Below are 25,037 nucleotides of genomic sequence, written 5' to 3'. Positions count from 1 at the left end.
ACATAATGATGACATGGTGTATTGTAGAGTGTATCAGTGTACTGTACATAATGATGACATGGTGTGTTGTAGAGTGTGTCAGTGTACATAATGTTGACATGGTGTATTGTAGAGTGTGTCAGTGTACATAATGTTGACATGGTGTATTGTAGAGTGTGTCAGTGTACATAATGATGACATGGTGTGTTGTAGAGTGTGTCAGTGTACATAATGTTGACATGGTGTATTGTAGAGTGTGTCAGTGTACATAATGTTGACATGGTGTATTGTAGAGTGTGTCAGTGTACATAATGTTGACATGGTGTATTGTAGAGTGTGTCAGTGTACATAATGTTGACGTGGAGTATTGTAGAGTGTGTCAGTGTACATAATGTTGACATGGTGTATTGTAGAGTGTGTCAGTGTACATAATGTTGACATGGTGTATTGTAGAGTGTCAGTGTACATAATGTTGACATGGTGTGTTGTAGAATGTGTCAGTGTACATAATGATGACATGGTGTGTTGTAGAGTGTGTCAGTGTACATAATGTTGACATGGTGTATTGTAGAGTGTGTCAGTGTACACAATGTTGACATGGTGTATTGTAGAGTGTCAGTGTACATAATGTTGACGTGGAGTATTGTAGAGTGTCAGTGTACATAATGTTGACGTGGTGTGTTGTAGAGTGTGTCAGTGTACATAATGATGCCATGGTGTATTGTAGAGTGTGTCAGTGTACATAATGTTGACATGGTGTATTGTAGAGTGTGTCAGTGTACATAATGTTGACATGGTGTATTGTAGAGTGTGTCAGTGTACATAATGTTGACATGGTGTATTGTAGAGTGTGTCAGTGTACATAATGTTGACATGGTGTATTGTAGAGTGTGTCAGTGTACATAATGTTGACATGGTGTATTGTAGTGTGTCAGTGTACATAATGTTGACATGGTGTATTGTAGAGTGTATCCGTGTACATAATGATGACATGGTGTATTGTAGAGTATCAGTGTACATGATGATGGCATGGTGTGTTGTAGAGTGTGTCAGTGTACATAATGATGACATGGTGTATTGTAGAGTGCATCAGTGTACATAATGAGGACATCAGTATGGAACAAAGGCCAGTCATTGGTCTTAAGTGTCTTCATACAAGGGTCAGGGACACTCGGATAAAGAGACTTTACAAGAGCCATGCATCACAGTGTCACCATAGTGAGGCGAGGAGAGAGGAGGAGAGAAAGAGAGGAGGAGAGAAAGAGAGGAGATAAATGGTTGAATATTCTAATGTCACAATGTATGAGCAAAACAGATCAACAGCGACTGCCTTAATGAATATTATTGAAGAAATAACAACAGCAACAGATAAAAGGAAATTAACAATAGGGGTGTTTATTGATTTAAAAAAGGCATTTGATACCTTAGATCATAATATTCTAATTTCCAAATTACGTTCATATGGTGTGACCGTGTGAGAGGAATGGTTCTTGAATGGTTGAGTAGTTATCTCCACAATAGGCAACAATATGTGCAGTTGGCAGATGTCAAATCTGAGCTCATGAAGATTGAATGTGGGGTACCGCAAGGTTCGGTTTTGGGGCCCAAACTCTTTCTTTTATATATTAATGATATTTGTGATGTTTCAAAACTATTACAGTTTGTCTTGTTTGCTGATGATACAATTTTTTTTTGTTCTGGAAATAATTTAAAGGAACTAGCTGAATATATTGTGTATGAAATGACAAAGCTAAAGAAATGGTTTGATGTAAATAAGCTATCACTGAATCTGAAAAAAACTAAATTTATGATTTTTGGCAATCGAAAACTAGATGAAAATATAGTACTGACCATAGATGGAGCTGATATAGAGAGAGTTAATGAATTTCGTTTTCTTGGTGTGATTATGGATGATAAATTAACATGGAAATCGCACATAGCACACATTAAAAAAAAGATGTCCAAGAGTATTTTTGTTATGAATAAAGTAAAGGATGTGTTAGAGTATGAGGCAATGAGAACACTCTACTGCTCACTCATCTCACCTTATATCAGTTATTGTGTTGAAGTATGGGGGAATACTTATGGGACAAATATAAAACCATTATATATACTACAGAAGAGGGCTGTACGAATCACACATAAAGTGAGTTATCGAGAACACACAAATATATTATTTATTAAATCTAGAATAATTAAACTTGAAGACATGGTTAAGTTTCAAACAATGTTAATTATGTTTAGGGCAAGAAATAATACACTGCCAGAAAAGCTACAAAATCTTTTTCATTTAGAAAGTGAGTTTAGTAGGAGAAAATACAATTTTAAACATCAGTTTGCACGTACCACACTTAAACAGATGTGTCCTTCAGTTATTGGTGTAAAGTTATGGAATTCTCTCCATAGCGAGCTTAAGGGATGTAACAGTGTTTATCAATTCAAAAAAATGTATAAAAAAAAATATTTAGTCAGTATGAAAATCAAAATGTGATCTGAATAGTGAGATCTTTTTTTTTTTCTCCTTTCTTTTCTTTTTTATTCTTTATCATTATCATTATTATTTAAAATTTTCTTGTTTAACTGTGGATTGTGTTTCTTTTATAATGGTATAAATGATTATTTGTGTAAATAAGGTTATACGCCGACCATTAAGAAAATACATGTTAGTTTAGGAATAAGGGGCAGGTAATTATAAGATGTATTCTTCTTCCTGCTCCTTTTGTCCATGGAATGGCTATTTATGATTTTTTTATGAAGAAACTATGATTGTATTATTCCATGTGGCAAATAAAAACTCTGAACTGAACTGAACAATTGTTCATATACAGTAGGCTATGTTGAGAGAATGTATACGAATTACTATTCTGTTCATATGTTTCACTCTCTCCACTGTCATCTGCCCATGCTATGGAATAACTAAATGTGTACAGCCTAAAATGTGTATCAATTTGACATGAAAAAGGTAGACCCAACTCATGTTTCGCCTCGACTATTGCAATACACTGCTAGCTGGTTTACTACTGGTTTGTGCCACCAAGGCCCTTCAACTCATACAGAACGCAGCGGCCCGCCTGATCTCCAACCTACCAAAGTCAGCTCAGTCCTTAACCAACTATACATATGCTAATTACAGGACAGCTGTTTCAATTGCAAATCACTGGTGGCACCATTCATGTTTACACTAAAAGATGTGTTAGGAACTGGAGACTACTGTATACTACTACCTACTATGCTATGTCTTTTCTACTATGCACTCAGAGTGTACTGTAGCACTCAAGCTCTGCATTGCTAGACAAACAATACCACTTACCATTAGCTACCAGAGGTGTACCCTTCCTGTTGACTTGTTCTACACAACTTGTAACTTAAGTCGCGTTGGATAGAAGCGTCGGCTAAATGTAAAATGTAAATGTGAACACTGTTCTAAGCCACCCAGTAATGAAGACTGACGTAGGTTCCATTTTGTGTATTTTTTATTAACTGCTTTCTTTTAATCATTCCTGTCTGTCTGTCTCTCTCTCTCTCTTCTTCTCTATCTCTCTATTTCTGCCTCTTTCATCTCTCACTTCCTCACTCTATGTAATGTATCTCTCTCTGTATCTATCTTTCTTATGCTTTCTATGCCCTCCCGCTTTATCTCTCTCCCTCTCTCTCTCTCCCTCTCCCTCGTCCTCTCTCTACCTCCCTCTTTCTCTCTTCCTCTCCCTCTCCCTCCCTCCCTCTTCCTCTATCTACCTCTCTCTCTCTCTCTCTCCCTATTCCTCTCTTTACCTCCCTCTCTCTCCCTCTTCCTTTCTCTACCTGTCTCTTCCTCTCTCTCCCTCTCCCTCAACCCCTCTCTCTCTTCCTCTCTCTACCTCCCTCTTTCTCTCTCTTCCTCTCCCTCTCTCTCCCTCTTCCTCTCTCTCCCTCTTCCTCTCTCTCCCTCTCCCCTCTCTCACCCCCCCCCTCTCTCTCAGGTTGTGAGGAGATATTGAAGACCGCTCTGGGGCCTCGCAGTGTTCCCACCAGTCAGTCTGCAGTCACTGACAATGGCTACATTTACCAGGTCTGTAAAGTACAAACGTCACCTGTAACACACACAAAAGAACCCACACACCACAAATGATAAGGGACCTGCTGGTCTCTGACAAGAACAAGTTACAGGTTGAAAAAACCCTCAGCTCAGAACTAGGCAAAATCTGCATATGGCTCGCTGATAACAAACTATCATTACACATGGGCAAAACAGAGTCCATTCTCTTCGGTTCAAATAACAAACTCAGCAAGACCGACGGCTTCTCAGTTACAGTGGGTGACAATATTGTCACAAGGAAAGAAGATATTACCTACCTGGGTTCCATCCTAGAGGCAAATCTTTCCTGTGACAAAATGGCATCCAATGTAATAAAAAAAGTCAACCAACGAACTCGATTCTTGTACCGGATCTCCTCACCCTGAAGACTCTGGCAGGAGCACTCATTCAAGGGTACTACGACTATGCTTGCACCTCATGGTACCAAAGCACCTCAAAGGCGCTAAAAACAAAATTACAAACATCTCAAAACAAACTGGTCAGACTACTGCTTGACCTTACTCCTAGAACCCACCTCACCCCTGCCCACTTTGACAACCTAGGATGGCTTAGAGTAGACGACAGAGTACAGCAACTTGCAATGGGCCTGGTCTACAAGATACACTACACGACCAAGGTACCCATGTACATGTCAAAATACTTCCCAAAGGTCAGTGAATACCACGATCACAACACCAGAGGGAGCTCCACAAATCATGTTAAACCCAGATTCGGCTCAAACAAGGGACTAAACACGTTTCGCAATTATGCCACATCAATGTGGAACGCCCTACCCAAAGCTGTAAAGGAATGTGAATCACTACCCACTTTCAAAAACACCTACGGGAGACTGCAATTCGAAACTGGCCCCTGTAAATGTCCTAACACAACCCCCTCCAATGTACAGTAAATTACCAAGTATGGTCTTGTCAATATTCCAATGTACAGTTTTGTTTGTACAGTTATACAGTGTGTCCCCCCCACCCCTCCTACCCAACCTCCCCCCCCCCACTCCTACCCAACCCCCCCCCACCCACCCAACCACCTCCAATGTACAGTCCCCCCCCACCCCCCCCACCTACCCAATCCAATGTACAGTTTCTACGTCAAATGTATATACTCTTTTTTTCTGGACTCTTTTTGTATCACAAACGGTACTGTATTTGCAAATCTGGTATGTCATAAATGTATAGATGTAGCAGTACTGTCTATCTGTATGTCATGTATGTCATATATGTTACGATGAATTGAAAATGGGGGACCCTGATGTAAACAAGACGAAAGTCTTTCTCTGGTCTGCCACACCTTAACAATTGTATGTATTGAGCTGTACTGTACTGTACCCATTCTGCAATCTGTTAATAAAGTTTTCAATCAATCAATCAAACCTTTAGTGTAGGCTGCTACACATTGAGGAACTGTGCTGCTATGATAGCTCCTATCACTAGGGGGCGATATTTTATAGGAATACAAGGAGACACAATGGTCTAGCTTTACAGACTTTAAAGGAGTGGGTTAAAGACCCAATCCATAATCCAAATGTAAATAAGTGGATAACACCCCCCCCCCCCCCCCCCCACACACCAAAAATAAATAAATAAATAAGTATGAATGGAGACATGTTGATTTGACTGAGTTCTAAAAATTATATATATTTATTGAGCAACATATTCAAGAATGTATATTTGTATGGTTCTGTTTAGGGATGCTCGATATTGGCTTTTTTACCGATACCGATATACCGATATTGTCCAACTCTTAATTTCCGATACCGATATCAACCGATATCACATTTTAATGCCGATATCGGACGATAATATCGGACATCCCTAGTTCTGTTGTTACTATACGTAATATTTGTATGGTTCTGTTGTTACTATACGTAATATTTATATGGTTCTGTTGTGATTATACCCAATATTTATATGGTTCTTTTGTGATTATACCCAATATTTATATGGTTCTGTTGTGACTATACCCAATATTTATGGTTCCATTGTGACTATACCCAATATTTATATAGTTCTATATATTGAGCTGTACTGTATTGTACCCATTCTGCAATCTGTTAAATTGTCAATCAATCAATCAATTCTCTTGTGGCTATACCCAATATTTATACAGTTCTGCATGGTAAAGAAATTGATAACTGGACCACATATCACTTTAACATAAACTTCAGAGGTCAGTGGATCAGGGATCGAATGCTCCCAAGCACTGGAATGCATTATATAGAATGTGTACTTTTGATACTTAAGTACATTCAATATCAAGCAGGACTTTTACTTTCACCATAGTACTATTTTATCTGGGCATTTCTACTTTTACTTAAGTAGGTAGAGCAGTCGTCTGGTAATCTGGAGGTTCCCAGTTCGATTCCCACTCCTCCCGGGCGCGTGAATATTAAAGGCAACCAACTTGTGTTCGGCTTTTCTCTGATTGGCCGCGCCCCCCCCCGCCCCCACGCGCAGGCAAGCGCAGCCGTCCCACGTCCCAAATGAAATCCAAGGAGCAAGAGCGGCAGCGCGGGCAACCAACTTGTGTACCGTTGGGCTGCTGTTCCAACGCACTTGTGTTGGGCTGCGGTAGCAGTGGAGCGCTGCTGACTGATTATTATGTTTCGCGTTTTTAACAACCAACGGTAGATTCACTCGTCACTGTACATGTATAAACAAAGCCCATACAGTTATGAAATGCGCTGAACTAGAAAATACATCTGGTAGTTCGTTTATGACGTTAATTAATAATAAACACTGTTAGGACGTTTTTTTTTTTTTTTTTTTTTTTATCTTTCCCCCCCTCCATTTTCCTCCGATTTTCTCCCATCCCAATGTTAGTCGTATGCCAATTCCCAGTCCCTTCCTGGTCGCTGCGCACTTACCCCCCACAGTCAGATCATCTGGGAGAGTGGAGGCTACCACGTGCTTCCTCCGACACACGTCCAGCCAATCACCGCTTCTTTTCACCTGGCAGCGCGGATTCTCATCGAGAGGGCGTAGCGTGTGGGAGGACCACACTATCCCCCTCAAGTCCTATCCGCGCTTAGCAGGCGCCCCGACCGAACTGTAGGAGTCGCTGTTTACAACGACCCGGACCCACCCCGCCAGCTTCTCCCACCCTCTAATACAGCCAATTGTATTAGTGCAGACGGCCAGCCAAGCTGGTGACAACCCCGGAGCTGTGAGCTGGATTCGAACAGGCGAATCCAGCTCACAGCTCCGGGGCTGGTGACGAACGCAATCTCCGCTTGTCCACCTAACCGCCTGTTATTGTTATTATTAACAATATTATTATGATGGTTGTATCAACCCTAAATCTGAGTTGGGTGGCAATGCAGACAAACAGCTGCATACAGTGCGACCATTTCACTCACATTTGCCCATTCATTTTTGGACACATCACACACCATCGGTGTGTGTACTGTACGTGTGCTGTCATAGCTCCACCTACAGGCCTAATGGAGAACACCAGGAGAACACCAGGATGTGAATGGAGGGTGAATGTGAGGTATATGTGTAAATAAGTTTTGATTGATCGCAAGACTACACTGTAAAAAAATAAATAATAATAAGTTACCAGAACTTAAAAATATTGAGTTCAGTTACTGTGCATTAAGGTTTTCAGTTTTCAATCCATAATAAGTTAACAGAAAAATAAGTACACAACCACATTATTTCAACCTAATAAAACTATGTTTATTGTCATTGTTTTAAGAACACAAGTTGACTTGGTAATACTCACATTTTGAGTAAAAACAATTGCTTTTAACATGTGCAATGTTCAATGAAATAGAAAAATAAATAATAAAATTTGTTGATTAATCACACTGGTCACAATGGTGACCGTAATAATGTTTTTATTATAAGGCTCTGCAAATGTTACTGAATGATGTAGCAATGTATTTCCAGCTAAATTGAAATAATAAACAAATAAAGGGTCTCAATTAAATATGTGGTAGTAAAAAGATCCTGTGGGAGGATCTCAACAAGATAAATGCGACAACACTGCAAAATATTTCACTATAACATTTATATATATTTTTTTTTTTATTATATATGCTGCCCCCTAGGGGTGCCTATGAAAATGCCCCCGCGTGCCTATGCAGGCACGCGTGCCTAGGGTTGCCTACCCCTGCCTTAGAGGCTCTACGCGCTCGCCGCAGAAACTTTAGCCATATGGCTTCGCAGTGAGGACAGATTTGAGGGGATTGAGAGGTTCGGCCTGGTTCATAAACTCTCATTGTATGCCGACGATCTCCTACTTTATGTCTCCAATCCGTCATCGTCCATCCCTGTTATCCTGGATATTCTAGAACAACATAGGCAGCTCTCTGGATACAAACTTAATGTCCAGAAAAGTGAATATTTACCTGTTAATGCATCTGCGGAACGGCTTCCTCAATCGCTTTTCCCCTTTTAAAAGGGCCACGGAAGGATTCACATATCTAGGGATTTTTATGGCCAAATCACCGACAGAGCTCTTCGCAAAAAATGTCCGTCCTCTGCTGGATTGCTTTAAGCTAGATCTGACGAGATGGTCCTCTCTCCCCCTTTCGCTTCTGGGAAGGGTTAACCTGATAAAGATGGTGGTCTTACCCCGATTTCTATACGCTTTTCAGCATATACCAATATTTATTAATAAAGCCTTTTTCACTTCAATTGATCAACTTATAGGTTCATTCCTGTGGGGTAACAAAAGAGCACGTATTAAGAGGACGATCATGCAACTTCCCAAATCTGAAGGGGGTTTGGCTTTGCCCAATCTTCGCTATTACTATTGGGCATGTAATATAAACAAACTCCTTTACTGGAGGACCAGGAGGGACGAAGAAGACCAACCCCAATGGGCTCGGATGGAAGTCTCCTCTTCAAAGTACTCACTCTGGTCTGTGGCAACATCCCAACTACCCATTTCGATCCCTATTAAACAGGTGGCTCGGAACCAAATTGTGACGGATACTTTGAAAATCTGGAATCAGTTTGGCTAGCTCCAATCTCTTGTAATCACCTATTCTTACCGTCCTGTTCCTGTATTCAGAAGCTGGGCGAACAAAGGTTTGCTAATCATTAATGACCTCTACTCCGGAGGTGTGTTCTCGTCGTTTGCAGAACTATCAAAAAAATGTGGTCTCCCAAATTCTCACCTTTTCCGTTTTTTTCAGATCAGGCATTTTGTTCAGAACCAATTCCCACAATTCCCTGGCCGTCCTCCAGACTCTAGGACTGACCCTCTCCTATCGCTCGGTACCGGGCGGAAAGGGCTCGTCTCAATTTTATATGATAAAATATTTTGGATGAACCCAACTTGCTTAGAGCCAAATGGGACGAAGATCTGGGAATTATCATTACAGATGAACAATGGGATCATATATTAGACCTTGTACACACTTCCTCTATATGTGCAAGACACAGTTTGCTGCAGTGTAGGATCCTGCATAGGGTTCACTACACCAATGCGAGGTTAGCAAAGATATACCCGGATAGAACGGATGCGTGTAATAGATGTAAACAATCTCCAGCCGATTATATGCACATGTTTTGGACATACCCCAAACTCAGAGTTTTGGACTGCAATATTTGATACACTAAGTAGGGTCTTGGGCGTGACGTTAGACCCTGATCCACTCACTGCCTTTTTCGGAATCCCGAATACCCCTACGATCGCATCTAGGGCTGCAAAACGAGTTGTGGCGTTCACTACCCTCCTCGCTAGGAGACTTATTCTCTTTAAATGGATACACCCTTCCCCACCTACTCACAACAGATGGATATATGAGATACTACATTGCGTTAAGCTTGAGCGAATCAGATTCTCCCTAAAGGGCTCCCTTGAAACATTCCATGTGACCTGGCAACCATTTCTGCAACACATCGATACCCTGACTATCAATGAAGAGACTTAGAAAGGATAGAGCTTTACACCTCTAACTGCACTTCCTTATCTTTTATTGTTATTTTATTCCTATTTTCTAATTCCCCCCCCCCCCCCCTCCTTCCCTGTCCTGGTATGTATGGGTGAATGAATGAATGAATGAAAACTTTATTTAACAGATTGCAGAATGGGTACAATACAGTACGGCTCAATACATACAATTGTTAAGGGGATGCAGACCTGAGAAAGACGTTTGTCTTGTTTCCATCAGGGTGAATGAGACCCCCGGGGGATGGGTGGGTAACTGGGGGAGGGAGAGGGGAACGAGGGACACAGCTGCAGAATATCAAACTATTCAAGAACTACCACAACACTATAAGTAGGGGTGGGGGAAAGAGTGACATAATATCATTGATGACTTTCTTCCACAGCCACATCCGTGCTAGAGAGTTTTTCTTTGTGTTTTTAGTTTTTTCTTTATCTCTTTTTATCTAAAATAATTGTGCACAATGCAGATGGGTCTGATTGATATTGTTGTTGTTTTTTGTTTTTCTTTCCCAGCAACATCTATGCTGTGTTTGTATATTTTGCAGATGTGTTTGTCAACAACCTCGGTGTGGGGGGATGGGGTGGGAATGAGGGAGGGGAAGGGGAAATTAGAGGGAAAAAAAGAAAAAAGATGGAAAATGTACAATATCTACAACTGTAAATGTTCAATATTTTTTTCCTGCAATAAAAAAAATAAAAAATAAAAAATACCTTAGAGGAAGGGATGAAGAAATAGTCTATTCTACTGTTGCTCTTATGTGGGCCGCTAAAAAAGGTAATCTTCAGTTCGGATGGGCAAAGGGTTCTCCGATGTCTGTACATAGGGAGGAGAGCATTTTTGCTTGCCTAGAGGGGGAGCCAAACTGGGTGGGAGTTTGTCAAGAGCATTCTCAGAGGCCAGGCCATTAAATTCAGTAAATACTTTGGATAGAAAGTCAGGGGAGTAGCCTGGGGGACAGTATACATTCATAAATGTCATTTCTTTACCCTTAAGAACCCCTTTGATAATCACATAGCGACCTTGGCTATCTAAAGAGGAAGTTATGGGTCTAAAGGGGAGATTTTTATTGATCAGTATGGCCACTCCCCTACTAAATGTAGAATAGTTTGTGGCGAAGACCTGTCCCACCCAACTCTTTTGGAGTTTAGCGGTGTCGTTGGGTCCCATTATGGGTTTATTGTTGTAAAGCAATAGAAACATTCTCCTTCTTTAAAAAGGTCAGAATCGCCTTCCTTTTCGCTAGTTTCTGAAGACCTCGAACATTCCAGGAGCAGAGCTTAAAGCTCTGAGTTAGCCGTAGCCATAGAATATTAGGGGGTGTGTAGATAGGGCAGACCTAAAAAGGCCTGTGGGCACACCAAATTCACCTATTTTAACCACTAAGCATATGTACCTAGAGTCATACATAAAACAAATATTTTCAGTAGCAGACATGTGTCCTGAGCCATACATAAAACATACATAAAAAACATATAAAGGTGCGGGACCGGTGGGCCTTTCCCCAACAACACAGGGACTCACCATAGGGCCTAAAACCCTCAAACCTACCATAAGTAGATTACTCTCTCAGTGGCTGCTTGCCACACTCCCAAACATAAACATAAAAAAGAAAAAGAAAAAGCCTCAAAACGTAGAGTAAATGGAAAAGTTCACATTAAACCTTATAAAAACATGGCTAGGTTTAAACAAGACGCCTACAACAGGAACCATAGCAAGAGAAAAAGGGGGGGGGGGGGGTAAATAGCATGTGTACTGCCTGATGAACGTGTGCAGTACGTCCACCAGGTCGGAAGATGGCGATACTCTGCTGACGGGTCCGTTGTTTCCTATGGTTCACACAGAGTAGCTTGCTGCCTTGTCATAGCGCAATTAGGCCGCCGTGTCAGGAGAGGGCGCTGTGCAAAAGTTTGTCTGACATTTTAGCGGCCTAGCAGGTCAACAGCAGATGATGACGCCTCTGGCCGCATATGCGACCATTTGCCATGTGTGTGGCTAGCAGAGTGTAGCTGGAAGAGCGTGGCTGGTGGATCCATGAGACCCCAGTCCGAAAAGATATGTACACACACACAAAGAAAAAATGCATCACGGAGGCATTAAGCCAAGTCGTGACGAGGCGTAAGTGACACGCATAGAAATCCTAGGTCATTTAAAGGGGAACTATTTTACTATTTCTTTCACTATTTGGGCACTTTTACACAATTCCTGTGAGTCTATGGAACACCTCTGTAATATATATATTTTTTTTATTCATTGTTTTGTATTTCTAATCAAGTCCTCAAAAACAGCATTTTTCTACCTCAAGATCTCGAGCCGTTTTGAGCTGATGTGGACTGGGGTGCAGGTGCAGGTGCCTGAGGAGCCACATTAACATGCAGCAGTGACTATATGACATCACATATAGGCACATTTTCAAACGACTCAGTTCAGTGAGGGTGAATATTGTGAGAGGAGAATTGGAAGAATGCGCCAATATGAGAATTTTGAGACATAGATCATATTAATATAAGTTCACATAGCTAGGAAACAATGCTAAACACTCAAAAAGGCCATTTATAAGATAGTTCCCCTTTAAACAAAGCTAGCGCTTAGCTCCCCGGCATATAGTGGATGTAAAAAAAAAAAAAAAAAAAAAAAAATGGCATTATGTAATAGTTATACAAAACAGACCAGGCCAACCCCCCCCCCCTTAAGTCAGACGCAGAGAAAAATAAAGCATCCAGGCGACACTTAACGTCACACAGTCAACCATATTTATAAGAACGAAGAAATATAGAGTGATATGACGCTCGGCGAGTTTAGCCATAGCGAGGTGCTAATGGCCCAAAATCAAGCTACTACCGCGTTTGGTACTGGTGAGGCCGGTGTTGAGGCCCCTCCACGCCGGGTCTTCAAGAAGTCCACGGCGTCCTTAGGCGATGAAAGATGTTTTCTCGCCCCGTCCTCTGTTGTGATGACAAGTCTTGCAGGGAATTGAAGAGACGGCTTGAGTCCTAACTTGTAGAGGGGGGCCATGACGTCTTTGTAGCAGGAACGCTGCTCCACGACTTCGGGGCAGTAGTCTTCAAAGATTAGGACTAGTTTCCCTCTGTATTTCAGCGTTCCCCTCCTCTTACGTGCCTCCCAGATAATCCTCTTTTATTCGATAGTGATGTAGGCGAGCAATAACCGCTCTAGGCCTGGAACCGGGTGCTGGCTTGGCAGTAAGGGCCCTGTGACACCGGTCCAGCTCGGGTGGCGTAGGGAGGACCTCCTTCCCCAGAATTTCAACCAGTACCTCCGCAAAAAAGTCGCTGGGCCGGTCGCTATGAACGGACTCATCCAGTCCTAATATGCGTATATTAGACCGGCGGCTCTGGGACTCAACGTTGGTTAGCTTAGCCTTTAGCTTATCATTGCTCTCTTCTAGCGCCGTACACCTAGCCTCTAGCTTGTCCACCCTGTCAGTCCAAGTATTCAAGCCGTCTTCCACAGAGGTCAGACGCTCGGCATGGTCATTAATCGACGTCCAGAGGCTGTCGAGTTTGGCTTCGAGCGAGGCAGCGGACGCTCTGATTTCGTTGGTCAAGGACTGCCTTAGCTCTTCAATTAGCCCAGCAATGGCGGTTATATCAGCGGGAGCGTCGTCCTTCTTGGATTCATTTCTCAGTTGTCTCGTTGCCATTATGGTTCTTGCAGCCAAAATAAATAGGTAGAAACATAAAGGGGGTATATACAAAAAGGTTTAACCGAGTTGAAAATATAAAAAGAGGCTTTTAGGACTAAATATAAAAATACGGGAGTCACATCGTGGCAATGAGCGACTACTCCATCCTCGACCCGGAACCCTGAGTAAGACACTTACTGTAACCCCTAACTGCTCCCGATGAGCAGGTTACACCTTGCATGGTTGCCTCTGCCATCGGTGTGTGAATGTGTGAGTGAATGGGTAAAAATGTGAGGAACAAAATTGTAAAGCGCTTTGGACAAAAGCGCTATATAAATGCACCATTTACCATTTAAAGGAACTGTGTACTTCTTCCACCAATGCAAGGTACATTATCATGTGTACATGCGCGCACACGTGTGTGTGTGTGTGTGCACACGCAACTTTCTTGACCCCAAACAGTACCCCGTGGGCTTGACCAGCTTGAAGCATGACATCATGCATCTCTCTCTCATACACACACACACGCACACGCACACACACAGTCAGCATGCAAATGGTTCAATGATCAGGGCTTATCATGAATGAAGCAGACAGAGGACTGAACATCCTGTCACAGACTCTGCCCGACTCACCTGTGTGTGTGTGTGTGTCCTGACTTGAACATGTAATGAGGTAATAGGATGACATCTTATACAGCCTTCTCTCTCTCTCTCTCTCTCTCTCTCTCTCTCTCTCTCTCTCTCTCTCTCTCTCTCTCTCTCTCTCTCTCTCTCTCTCTCTCTCTCTCTCTCTCTCTCTCTCTCGACATATTTTGATGCAGGTGTCCCTCTGACGTGACTTTTTGGTTGAATTACATATTGAAAGTATAAAACACACACAACCATGCTACTTCTGACATCCTTGGATGCTGGATTGGAGATCTATGGCCTCACTATCCAAGACAGCAGCTAATAGCACCCTCTAAATCAGTGGTTCTCAAACCTTTTCATGTCCAAGACCCCAAAATTGATACATGGACCCCCATCTCATAAGACCCCCATCTTTCTTGTTGTTAGATATGATTTAGTTGAGATTTCCATAACTGTCTGTAGAAATAAGAGTCATTCCTATGCATTATTTCATTGTGATAACTTCTAATGAAGAAATGATTAGCAAAATTAAATTACACGTTTTAACTGTTCTTCTTTTACTTCATTTATTCCAGAATGTATGTTTGTAAGTGCAAATAACAATAAACAAATAAACAAATACGTTCAATTAAAATGCCCTATTTTGCTGGTGACCCCTTGAAACCCCCTCAAGGACCACTGGAGGTCCCTGTACCCCACATTGAGAACCACAGAATATCCCATTCTGTTCTCCTGCAGTTACACAAAGCGACACCGGTGTCTACTCTATATCATTACCCTCCACCATAGCCGTAATCCATCCAAAACCCCACCACCGAAGAAGAGTGAGACGGGTGTGGCCGCTCTCTAGCTCGTTAGCTGCTAAGATGTTTCCCAACCTAACCACCAATGTGAGTATAACTAGTCTCTATTTGTGCATGGTGAAAGACTTCAACACATATTAGAGTATCAAAATGTATTCATGATTTTCACAGAACCTCTCAAGTTGGGAATACTGATTTCCGAGTCTGCCTCAGTCTGTTAGATTGAATGACGTCATGGAGATGGTCCTGGTCACTGACCCCAGATCAGCGTTTGATTCCACTGGGAAGCTTTGTGATATATTGGCTGTGAAACTGAACTTGGGTCAACTGGCTTCTGAAACAAAAACTGTTAGCAGCTAATTCAGTATTTTAATTAAATAGTAATATAATTTTACATTGTGGTTAATTTAGTAATTTTTTGGAAAAGAAAAGGCCTACCTGCTAAAGTAGCCACCTGCATTTTGCTTGTGGCAAGTTCATTTCAAGCCTTGTTGATTTTGGTAAAAGGATGACGAAATCACATGAGCACATTTCAGATGTGATTTATATCTACCATTACAGTATATCTTGTATTTTGCACAACGTCTAAAGTAACTTGTTCGCTTATGGTTTGAGAGAGACTTGAGAACGATTTGATCACTTTTAACACCAAGACGTTCAGATATGCAGCGTTTCAATTCCCGGGTCATATTTCAGAACATCATTCTCAATTATTACTTTCATAGATTATTCTGTTATTTTTCTTTTTTTTTTCCACTTTTTCTCCTTTTTCAGTTTTTTCTCCCATCCCAATTTTAGTCGTGCCAATTCCCCCCTCCCCTGTCTTGATCGTTGCTCGCATGTGCCCCCCACTGGTCGGTCGTAGGGAGGGTTGAAGAATCTATCGCATGTCCCCTCCGATACATGCGGAGTCAGCCAGCCACTTTTCACATGCCAGCACGGACTCTAATTGGCGAGGTGTAACGTGTGGGAGGCTCACACTACCCTCGACATCTCCTGTCCTTGCTATGCAGGCGCCCTGACCGACCTGTAGGAGTCGCTGTTTACAACGACCAGATTACCACCCACCGGCTTCCCTCCCGCTGACTCTGCCAATTGAGTCAGTATGACGGCCGGCCCAAGCCGGAGGCAACGCTGATAGCCGGATTCCATACCGGTGTCTCACGTGTTTGTGACGAGCGCTTAGACCGCTGCGCCACCCAGCCGCTATTATTCTGTAATTTTTCAATATTAGAATTTGAAGAAAGCCCACTCTCTGAATGGATTCAACTGAAATTCCAAACTGATTTAAATTCAATACGGATGCAGTGGATCTATTAGTCTTTGAAGTATCTCAGAAACACAGTAAATAAAATAAATTAAAAAAACAGAATATGAGGACAATGCTTTGGGAGTTGGTGGTTAAGGGGAGTTGGTGGTTAATTGAGAACTGAGACCACTACTATAGAATAAAACTAATTTGGGTATTAAAAACTCAAACATTCTGTGGGTCCACAAAATCAGTCTCCCATTCATTGTCTATGGAGCAACTCCAGACTTTATACCTCACAGGTTTGAATCTTACTTCTCTGGTTTCTTTTTTTTGTATTTTCTTTTTGTATTATTTTTTAAACAAACACATAAACAAACATGACGACACACGATAAGATATACAAGCATTAGTTGACAGTGCACATCCAATTAAATCACCATTTAGTTAATTGTCTTATACAGGATATACCCCTAATACCTGTTATCTAAAAACCTATACACATATGCTCTAGCTCGTACCCCCCCCCCTCCCGGACCCCCCATTGGATAATCCAACCATTATAACTTGTTCCTAACCATACACTACCATTATATGCTAGCTTTTATTCTCTCCACCACTTCTAACCACATTGTCATTTTGGATTCATTGAGACCCAAAATTCTTGCTGTAGATATTTCTTGATAAATCACATCGAGATATGTAAGAATCCAGACCTTCCGGCAATTTTTTTCCGGTTGAAACCATCGTGATGCTATCAGCTTTTTAGCCACTGTGATACCAGATAACACCAATCTCTTTCGCTGTGGATGTTCTGCATATTCAAAAACACCATTCAGCAGTAATACAGAGGGGTGTACAGGTATATTCAGAATTAAGAGATTTGATAATTGCTGGGTCACTTCTTTCCAGAATATCTTAACTGGTGGGCAGTCCCAGTACATGTGCATAAATGTCCCCTCGTCCCCATTTGTACATAAGGAGCATTTGGAGTCTTGTTTAAGACCCATTCTGTTCAGTCTTATAGGAGTCAAGTATGTCCTATGGATATAGTTAAGATTGATTTGTTGATGGTCCGGGTTCCTTGATGCAAGTCGAACATTTGCCCAGGCTTCTTGCCACTCAAAGTCTATTTCCAGGTCTGGTATATCCCTCCTCCAAATAGAGTCTAGGTGGAGGGTTTCATACGAGGCCGTTAGTAATTGATGATAAAAATCTGATACAAAACCTCTCGATGTCTCTCTTTCATAGAAAAATGTGTGGTATCTGTGGTGTGCAATTGGTATCGTTAATGGAACACCGTGAGCCTTCAAACATGCCAATAACTGCGCGTAAAAATAATATGTGGACTTGGTGAGATAACATTTTTTGCGTATTTCATCGAAACTACAAAAACTACTTCTCTGGTTTCTGCCTTTATGAGAGCGTAGCTCATGTTCACAAATATTGATTGAACCTTTCTGGAGATAACACATTAAAATTCGGATTGTATTTAGATTGTGTTCCTTTTCCCCTTTAATCCAATCCAACTTTATTTGTATAGCACATTTAAAAACATGGTTGACCAAAGTGCTTCACAGTAAAAACCATAATATAGTAAAAAGAACGCGTCATAAACACAATACAAAGTACACAGAACTACAAACAAAATTACAGCAGCAGACTACATTTTTGATTTTTTTTTTAAAAGCTAGGGAGAACAAATGTGTTTTAAGATGGGACTTAAACACAGAGCGTTGGGGCCAGCCTAATGTGGGGGGGGCAACTCGTTCCACAGTTTGGGGGCTGCAACCGCAAATGCATGGTCCCCTCTGTTTTTTTGCCGGGATTTAGGGACAACCAGGAGGGACTGGTCAGCAGACCTCAGAGACCGTGATGGGGTGTAGGGGTGCAGGACATGCATGTAGTACTACATTACGATTGGCACCTGAGGAATGAAAGTAAATCGATATTATGTCCTCAGTTTTAGTGTGTGCGCGGCATGTGTGTGCATGCAGTTCAGAATCTAGCTACCGTATGTTTAAGGGAGAGAGAGAAACGGAGAGTAAGAGAGACAGGAAACAGGAAAATGGATAATGAGCCACTACCACTCCTCTTTCTCTCTCTCTCTGTCTCTCTCTCTCTCTCACTCTCACTCTCACACTCACTCACTCACATAATCAACAAGTGTGGCTGGATGGTCTGTTTTCCATGTATTTCTATTATCCATGATGCTCTTAAACTAGTCAGTCAGTCTCAGCGTGAGAAAATTTTGGATGTTGTGAAAAGACTCCATATCTGTGTCCTCTGTGTCCATGTTGGTGTCCTCTGTGTCCATGTCTGATAGTCTGTGTGTCCTCTGAGCTACAGTGATACAAAGGAAGTACTTTATTCTTTAATATGAATGTATCTGCTGTCAAGATCTTCTCCCCTCTTCCCCCTCTCTTCTCTCTTCCTTCCTCTCCTATCATCTCCTCCTGACTCTAGTTCAGGATAATATTTTTAATTTACAACAATATAAAAAGTTATAAGACAAGACTTTGCTGTTTAGTGGTACAATTTAAACGCTGTGTTTTATGCTACAACATATCTAGTCAAGGGAATCTACAATTTGAGCTTGCCTTTTATTAATACACTTTTTTTTTGTTTATCCTATTTATTTTTGCCTTTTAACACTTTGATTGCCAGCCGTGTTTTCCTTTTTACCCCCTTGAATGCCACCATCCACTCCAATGTTAACGTTAATATCGCCTAATCTATGTTTTAATGTGTCTAATCTGCCCGTCGCTTATCAAAGACAAATTTTCCAGTCAACATTGTCGTAGCAGATTGTTTTTTTATCGGTTCATTTCCGTTTTCTACCATTTTGAAAAGCACTCGGTTTCACGGAAAAAAGAATTGATTCCCTGATAATCGCCTTTTCCTGGAATATTCTAGAACGTTGTCATTTTTCGGCCTATTTATGAATCGTTTACAAATAAACGCTAGATTATCGATAGTATATGTGTACGCATGCACGCTCTGGCTGCTAGCCGAAAATCGATTCTCCTATTTCCTGACGGCGCGCACAGTCAAACAGCCATATCACATAATCACATAAAAGCTTATATATCCGTGAAAACGGGTCTGATTATCCTTAGACTGGTAACATAGATTCCTTACCTGAGATCAGATGGTATCCAAATGGATTATTCCAATTCCTGATCGCCATTCGAAAAAATCGCTCCTTTTATTGATCCACCATGTATACTGTAAAACACATAATCCCCGCTGCTCTGAGGCTCCAGAGTGGAGCTGATCGACCCCGGCTGCGTGAGTGAGAAGTAAAATGTGGAGTGCAGGTTTTTTTTTCTCATTCATTTTCATTGAGTTCAATCCAAAAGGGTGAATTACCATCTGGGAGACGATAGGGGGCGCTTTTTCACATCTGAGCGCCTGAGGTAGCTGAATTTCCAACGGTAGACTGTTGATGAAATATGATTTCAGATCGCTTAAAAAAAAAAAAAAAAAAAAAGAACAAACGAATATTCTCGTGAGTGGGCATTCAACCCGCGGGGGGTAAACACGAGAAAACTCGTGGATGGCATTCAAAGTGTTAAAAAGCAAGCATGCCATTGTTTCTATATTTGAAAAGTAAACAGTGGAGTTTGAGAGAAAAGATGGGAGAGAAAGCAAGACGGATGCTCAAGTATTCCATCTCTGAGCTGGCACATGTATATCCTGTTTACAGTAGCTTTGATAAGCTCATATCCCAACAAAGAGTGAGTAGAGTATGGCGATATTCCTGTTTACTGTACGGTTTATCAGTCTATACGTTCTGTTGCTATCGATGGTAATGTTATTCTGTTTACTCGTGTAATCCTGTCAGGTTTGGATGGTTGACGTCATATTTCTGGGGCAAGCGCCCATATGTAGAGGATCACTCCCGTTGACTGTGTGTGTTGACGGGTGGATTCCTGAGTTAAAAGATGGTTTGGATGTCTTGTGTGAAAAGCTGCTGCAGAAAATCTTACGACCACCATGGGAGAAACCTCTCCCCTTCTAGAGATTTAACTAACTAACAATGGACACTAGCTAGTATCCCTAACATTAATGTACATGTCATAATATCCTCTCTAAGATATTAACATGTGTAACGGAGGTAGCGCAGTATATCCACAGTCATGATGGTACAAGTAGTTCAGTGGCTGTGGATGGTAAGCGGTACTGCAAGTAAACTCACTCCCCAGAGGCATCCAGACCCGGAAGCAAGAAGTGAATTCACTTCTTGCTTAGTGGTCTGTGATGCCGCCCGCAATGCGGGCGTCCGGGGTTCAACTCCCACTCAGGGCGATCCCTTAACAGGGGTCGAATCGACTAAAACACAACGCAGACAAGATCACACCGGCTACATGTGGTGCCGCTAGACCCGGATGCCCTGGGTGGAGTGAGTTTAGGGGGGTGAGTGTAACGGAGGTACCGCAGTATATCCACAGTCACGATGGTACAAGTAGTTCAGTGGCTGTGGATGGTAAGCGGTACTGCAAGTAAACTCACTCCCCCAGAGGCATCCAGACCCGGAAGCAAGAAGTGAATTCACTTCTTGCTTAGTGGTCTGTGATGCCGCCCGCGACGCGGGCGTCCGGGGTTCAACTCCCACTCAGGGCGATCCCTTAACAGGGGTCGAATCGACTAAACACAACGCAGACAAGATCACACCGGCTACACATGGACACTAGCTAGTATCCCTAAAATTAATGTACATGTCATAATATCCTCTAAGATATTAACATGGACACTAGCTAGTATCCCTAACATTAATGTACATGTCATAATATCCTCTCTTAACATGGACACTAACTAGTATCCCTAACATTAATGTACATGTCATAATATCCTCTCATGGACACTAGCTTCATAATATCCTCTCTAAGATATTAACATGGACACTAGCTAGTATCCCTAACATTAATGTACATGTCATAATATCCTCTCATGGACACTAGCTTCATAATATCCTCTCTTAACCCTTTCACTGTCACACTACCAAAACGGTTAACCCTTTCACTCCGGTGACACACAGAAGGTTAACCCTTTCACTGCCACATGACAGCCGGTTAACCCTTTCACTGCGGTGACACACAGAAGGTTAACCCTTTCACTGCCACATGACAGCCGGTTAACCCTTTCACTGACGGCGACCGTCGGTTGTGTGATAGTAAAGGGTTAACCTTCTGTCACGTGGCAGTGAAAGGGTTAACATGGACACTAGCTAGTATCCCTAACATTAATGTACATATCATGTAACATGCCCCTTGCCCTCTCGTACAGTAGTACAAGCAGTCTCAGTGTTTGTTTCTCCAGCCTCCAGCTGTAGAAGTCAAGTGATCATGATGCCCCACTAGCTCATTTGAGATTCTCCTACGTATACATACATCTTACCAGGCAATGATGCAGCCTACTGTATAGGTTAGTGTTGATGTCAATGTGAGATTAGTTAGCAGGTAACGGAAACAGATTCAGAGTTTGTGTTCAGTTGTATGTGTGTTCGTCAAGGAGGACAAGTAAGATGGTTATTTGGGGATGAAGACTTTTTATTGACCGTGTATGTGTGCACGTGTGTTTGCGCAGATGTCTGCTGTCCACTTTCCTTCATCCATTTGTGTGTGCATGTACATGCATTTGTACATTAAAGGCAGTGATGCCAGTAACGCGTTACTAAGTAACGCGTTATTGTAATCTGATTACTTTTCCCCGAAAATAGTAATCTAACGCGTTAATCTTTAAAAGCCAGTAATCTGATTGCAGTTACTTGTCCAAGTGGCTGTGCATTACTATTTCGTTACTATCATCATAAATTCATAATGCAGGCGGAATGCAGTATTTTATTTCGTTTTCGACAGTCAAAAATACATTTTGAGCTGTTTTTCTTTTGGGAGTGACGTGGTGTGGCAGTGAAAGGGTTAAATACAAGAATGTGTCCCGCGGCGTGACTGGTCCCTCTGTCTGTGAGTGACTCTGCTTTGGTTCAATCACATTCCCCATCCACAGTCTGCGAATCAGAGGCAGAGTAGGGCGGGTCTTCACAGCACGTCATGTGACATATGCGCCAATCGTGTGACAGCAGGGCTCCGTCGTCGGAGAATTCCACCCCAAAACGCTTGGCAAAATTAAAAGTGAAACCGCAAGATGACTTTTGCGGTTTCTGTTCAGAATTCCACCCCAAAACGCTCGTCTAAACGTAGCCTCAGTCACTACTTCACGGCGGAGGAAACAAAATACTGTCTACCGCTAAAAACAGCACATCCAATTGCATTGAAAGCATCTGGAATCACAACACTAGCCGACGCTTCGACTAGGTACAGGAGGGTTGATGGTGGCAGAGCAAAAGCTCTTATTTGCCAGATTTACAGTTAATTTACATGTTAAAGAGAGACTGATTGTATGTTTATAGAGAGACATTTGTAAAAACAATTTAATAGTTACAGTTGATATAATTGAATAGTTCAGCCTGCATTTGTTAGATGTGATACACTGGTTTTGTAAAACCACTGGCTGGCTGCTCTAATGCTGTGAGCATCATAGACTGTTGCTTTACCATACTTGATGGTACACAAGCTGAAGCACTAGTTTAACAATTTACGTTATGTGCAGAGAAACAAGTTAAAAACAATTTATGCACTTTCAATAAAGCGTTTAAAAAAAAACTGTTGGGGGAACGACGGCGACTTCGTAACCTAGTTACTTTCAAAGTAACTAAGTTACTCTGATAATCAAGTAATCAGTAAAGTAACTTAGATTACTTTTTAAAGGAGTAATCAGTAATCAGTAATCAGATTACTTTTACAAGTAATCTGTGGCATCACTGATTAAAGGTAGAATCTGTATTGGCATCAAACACTTGGTATTGCACTTTGTTTAGATGTTTTGTTGGGTCTGATGTGTGTGTTGGAGTTGAGTGGGGATAGGGGGACTGGTTCCTATTGCTGGCCACACTTCAGACTCTGCCATGAGAGGAATTTATTAACATTTGCGCAGTTTCTCAAGCCACAGCTAAGCTCTCTCTCTCCCCTGCGGAGTTAAGAACCACTGACTTCAGTTGTCTTTACTGAGAACATTTAATACCGAGGTGGAGCTGACTGTAGAAGTGTTAAAACTGTTGTCTGTGACCCGACAGTGGGTATATCCCCGCAATCCACCTTTTGACCATGCCCCTAATCGGAGCCTTTGAAGAGTAAACCCGCTTAGCCTGCGACAGCCCATATGTGGGACGTTTTTCGGACTTTTTGCAACCGGCACTTTGGCGACCCCTAGTGGCTCGGGTGTGCATATTTTGTAATACAATATATATATATAGAGAGAGAATTGAAGGCTTATTTGTTGCCTGTCGATAAATAAACAAAATCCGTTCAGCGGTTCTCGAGTTACATGCCGGTATTTGAGGCTTGTGCAAAGTACACAGTATTGCGCAAAATACCACTCCCAACTCAGGCTGCAGTATTTCCGTCAATCTAGATGCGATCTCGATGATTGTGGATAGTTGTAGCCAATGAGTGTGGCTTTCCAATGATACCCCACATGCATATCTAAAAAACGAAAACACGAAAACGGGAAGAGAAAAACAGCAGAATGAATTGAAGTCTGTTTTTCTTTGTACACAGTTTACCAAAATCACTCCTAATCACTCATATGTCACTGGATATGTACTACATAAGGCTTCAGGCTATGGCTCCGTCTGGATTTTTAAGCCATACCACCTTCTGGGGAAATACTACCTCTGGACTACTAACTACTACAGAAAAACTTGAGTAACAAGTTTTTCTACAACTCAAGTTCAGACCTATGTTACTCTATTATGTTAGAACTAAAAGTGAATTTTTTCTGGAATCAGAAACTTCAGAATGTCATCTTTCAAAAGAGACCAGGCTCATGCATGTGCTATAAGTATAAAGTATGTTGTTTTGGTTTGAAAAAAAGTATGCAGTCCTCATTTCAAGTTAAAAAAAAGTGCCACTTTTCTGACCGCTTGATAAGAGGCCTGTTAAGCCCTAGCCATATTTTCAGAAAATGTGCCTAAATGGAAGATTGCTCCACTTCTACAAGGCTAATTAGCATGTTCTTGGTATCTAGGCACATCTATGGACCTCAGGGAATGTATTCCCAGTGTCTGAAATATTGCGTCTGTTACTATGCTTGAGTAAATTGAAATGAACCAAAGGAGAATATAAATTATTATTATTATTATTTTTTTACTGTGAATAACGCCATGCTAAGTGAATTGCCACTGAGCACCTTCAGCACCTTCTTGAGATCAAGTGTACTAAAACTAAGCAAATTAACAAAGGGCAGATGATTTACAGAGGTTTTTGTAGATACAGTACTGAATTTTGCCATCCGGACACATGCAATGAAATATTAATATAGAATATCAGGCCTATGGGGGGGCGGAGCTGAGCGATCATGGAGTAGACGTGTTTCACGTGAGCTCCCTTCTACCGTGCAGAATATACGTTTCTCCCCATTAGTCCTTATTTTATTTTTATTTGTTTTTTGTCTGCTTGTTGAGTCGTCGTGTTTCAAATACTGTAGTCGACTTTTTTCGACTTTCTGCGATGTCGGTGGTGGAAACCAGATCCATGAGCGCCCCAGCCGGCAAACCACCACCGGGCCTGGCCGCACCATCGCCCGGTGTCGGTGAGATAAGCGAAGCTGTGCTCTTGGTCATGACCAAGCTCCATGCAGAATCTGAGACACGCTTCGCTGAAGCACAAAAGAAAGTGCTGGTGGATTTTTGTGATA

The 25,037-nt window shown here is 41.8% G+C and overlaps 1 protein-coding gene across 1 annotated transcript in view; it reads left to right on the top strand.

Moving 5' to 3' along the window:
* Positions 1–25,037, top strand: part of rab11fip4a (RAB11 family interacting protein 4 (class II) a) — a gene marked incomplete at its 5' end in the record, with an annotated part of 191,530 nt that overhangs the window by 39,798 nt on the left and 126,695 nt on the right. Inside the window, one exon of the mRNA XM_084329938.1 lies at positions 3,939–4,027. Coding sequence (XP_084186064.1) covers positions 3,939–4,027 — 89 coding nt within the window. The remainder of the gene's footprint in view (positions 1–3,938; positions 4,028–25,037) is intronic.

This window comes from Notolepis coatsorum, assembly GCF_963971535.1.
Source record: "Notolepis coatsorum genome assembly, chromosome: 14".
Lineage (NCBI taxonomy): Eukaryota > Metazoa > Chordata > Actinopteri > Aulopiformes > Paralepididae > Notolepis > Notolepis coatsorum.
This window is presented reverse-complemented; position numbering and strand designations above follow the sequence as displayed.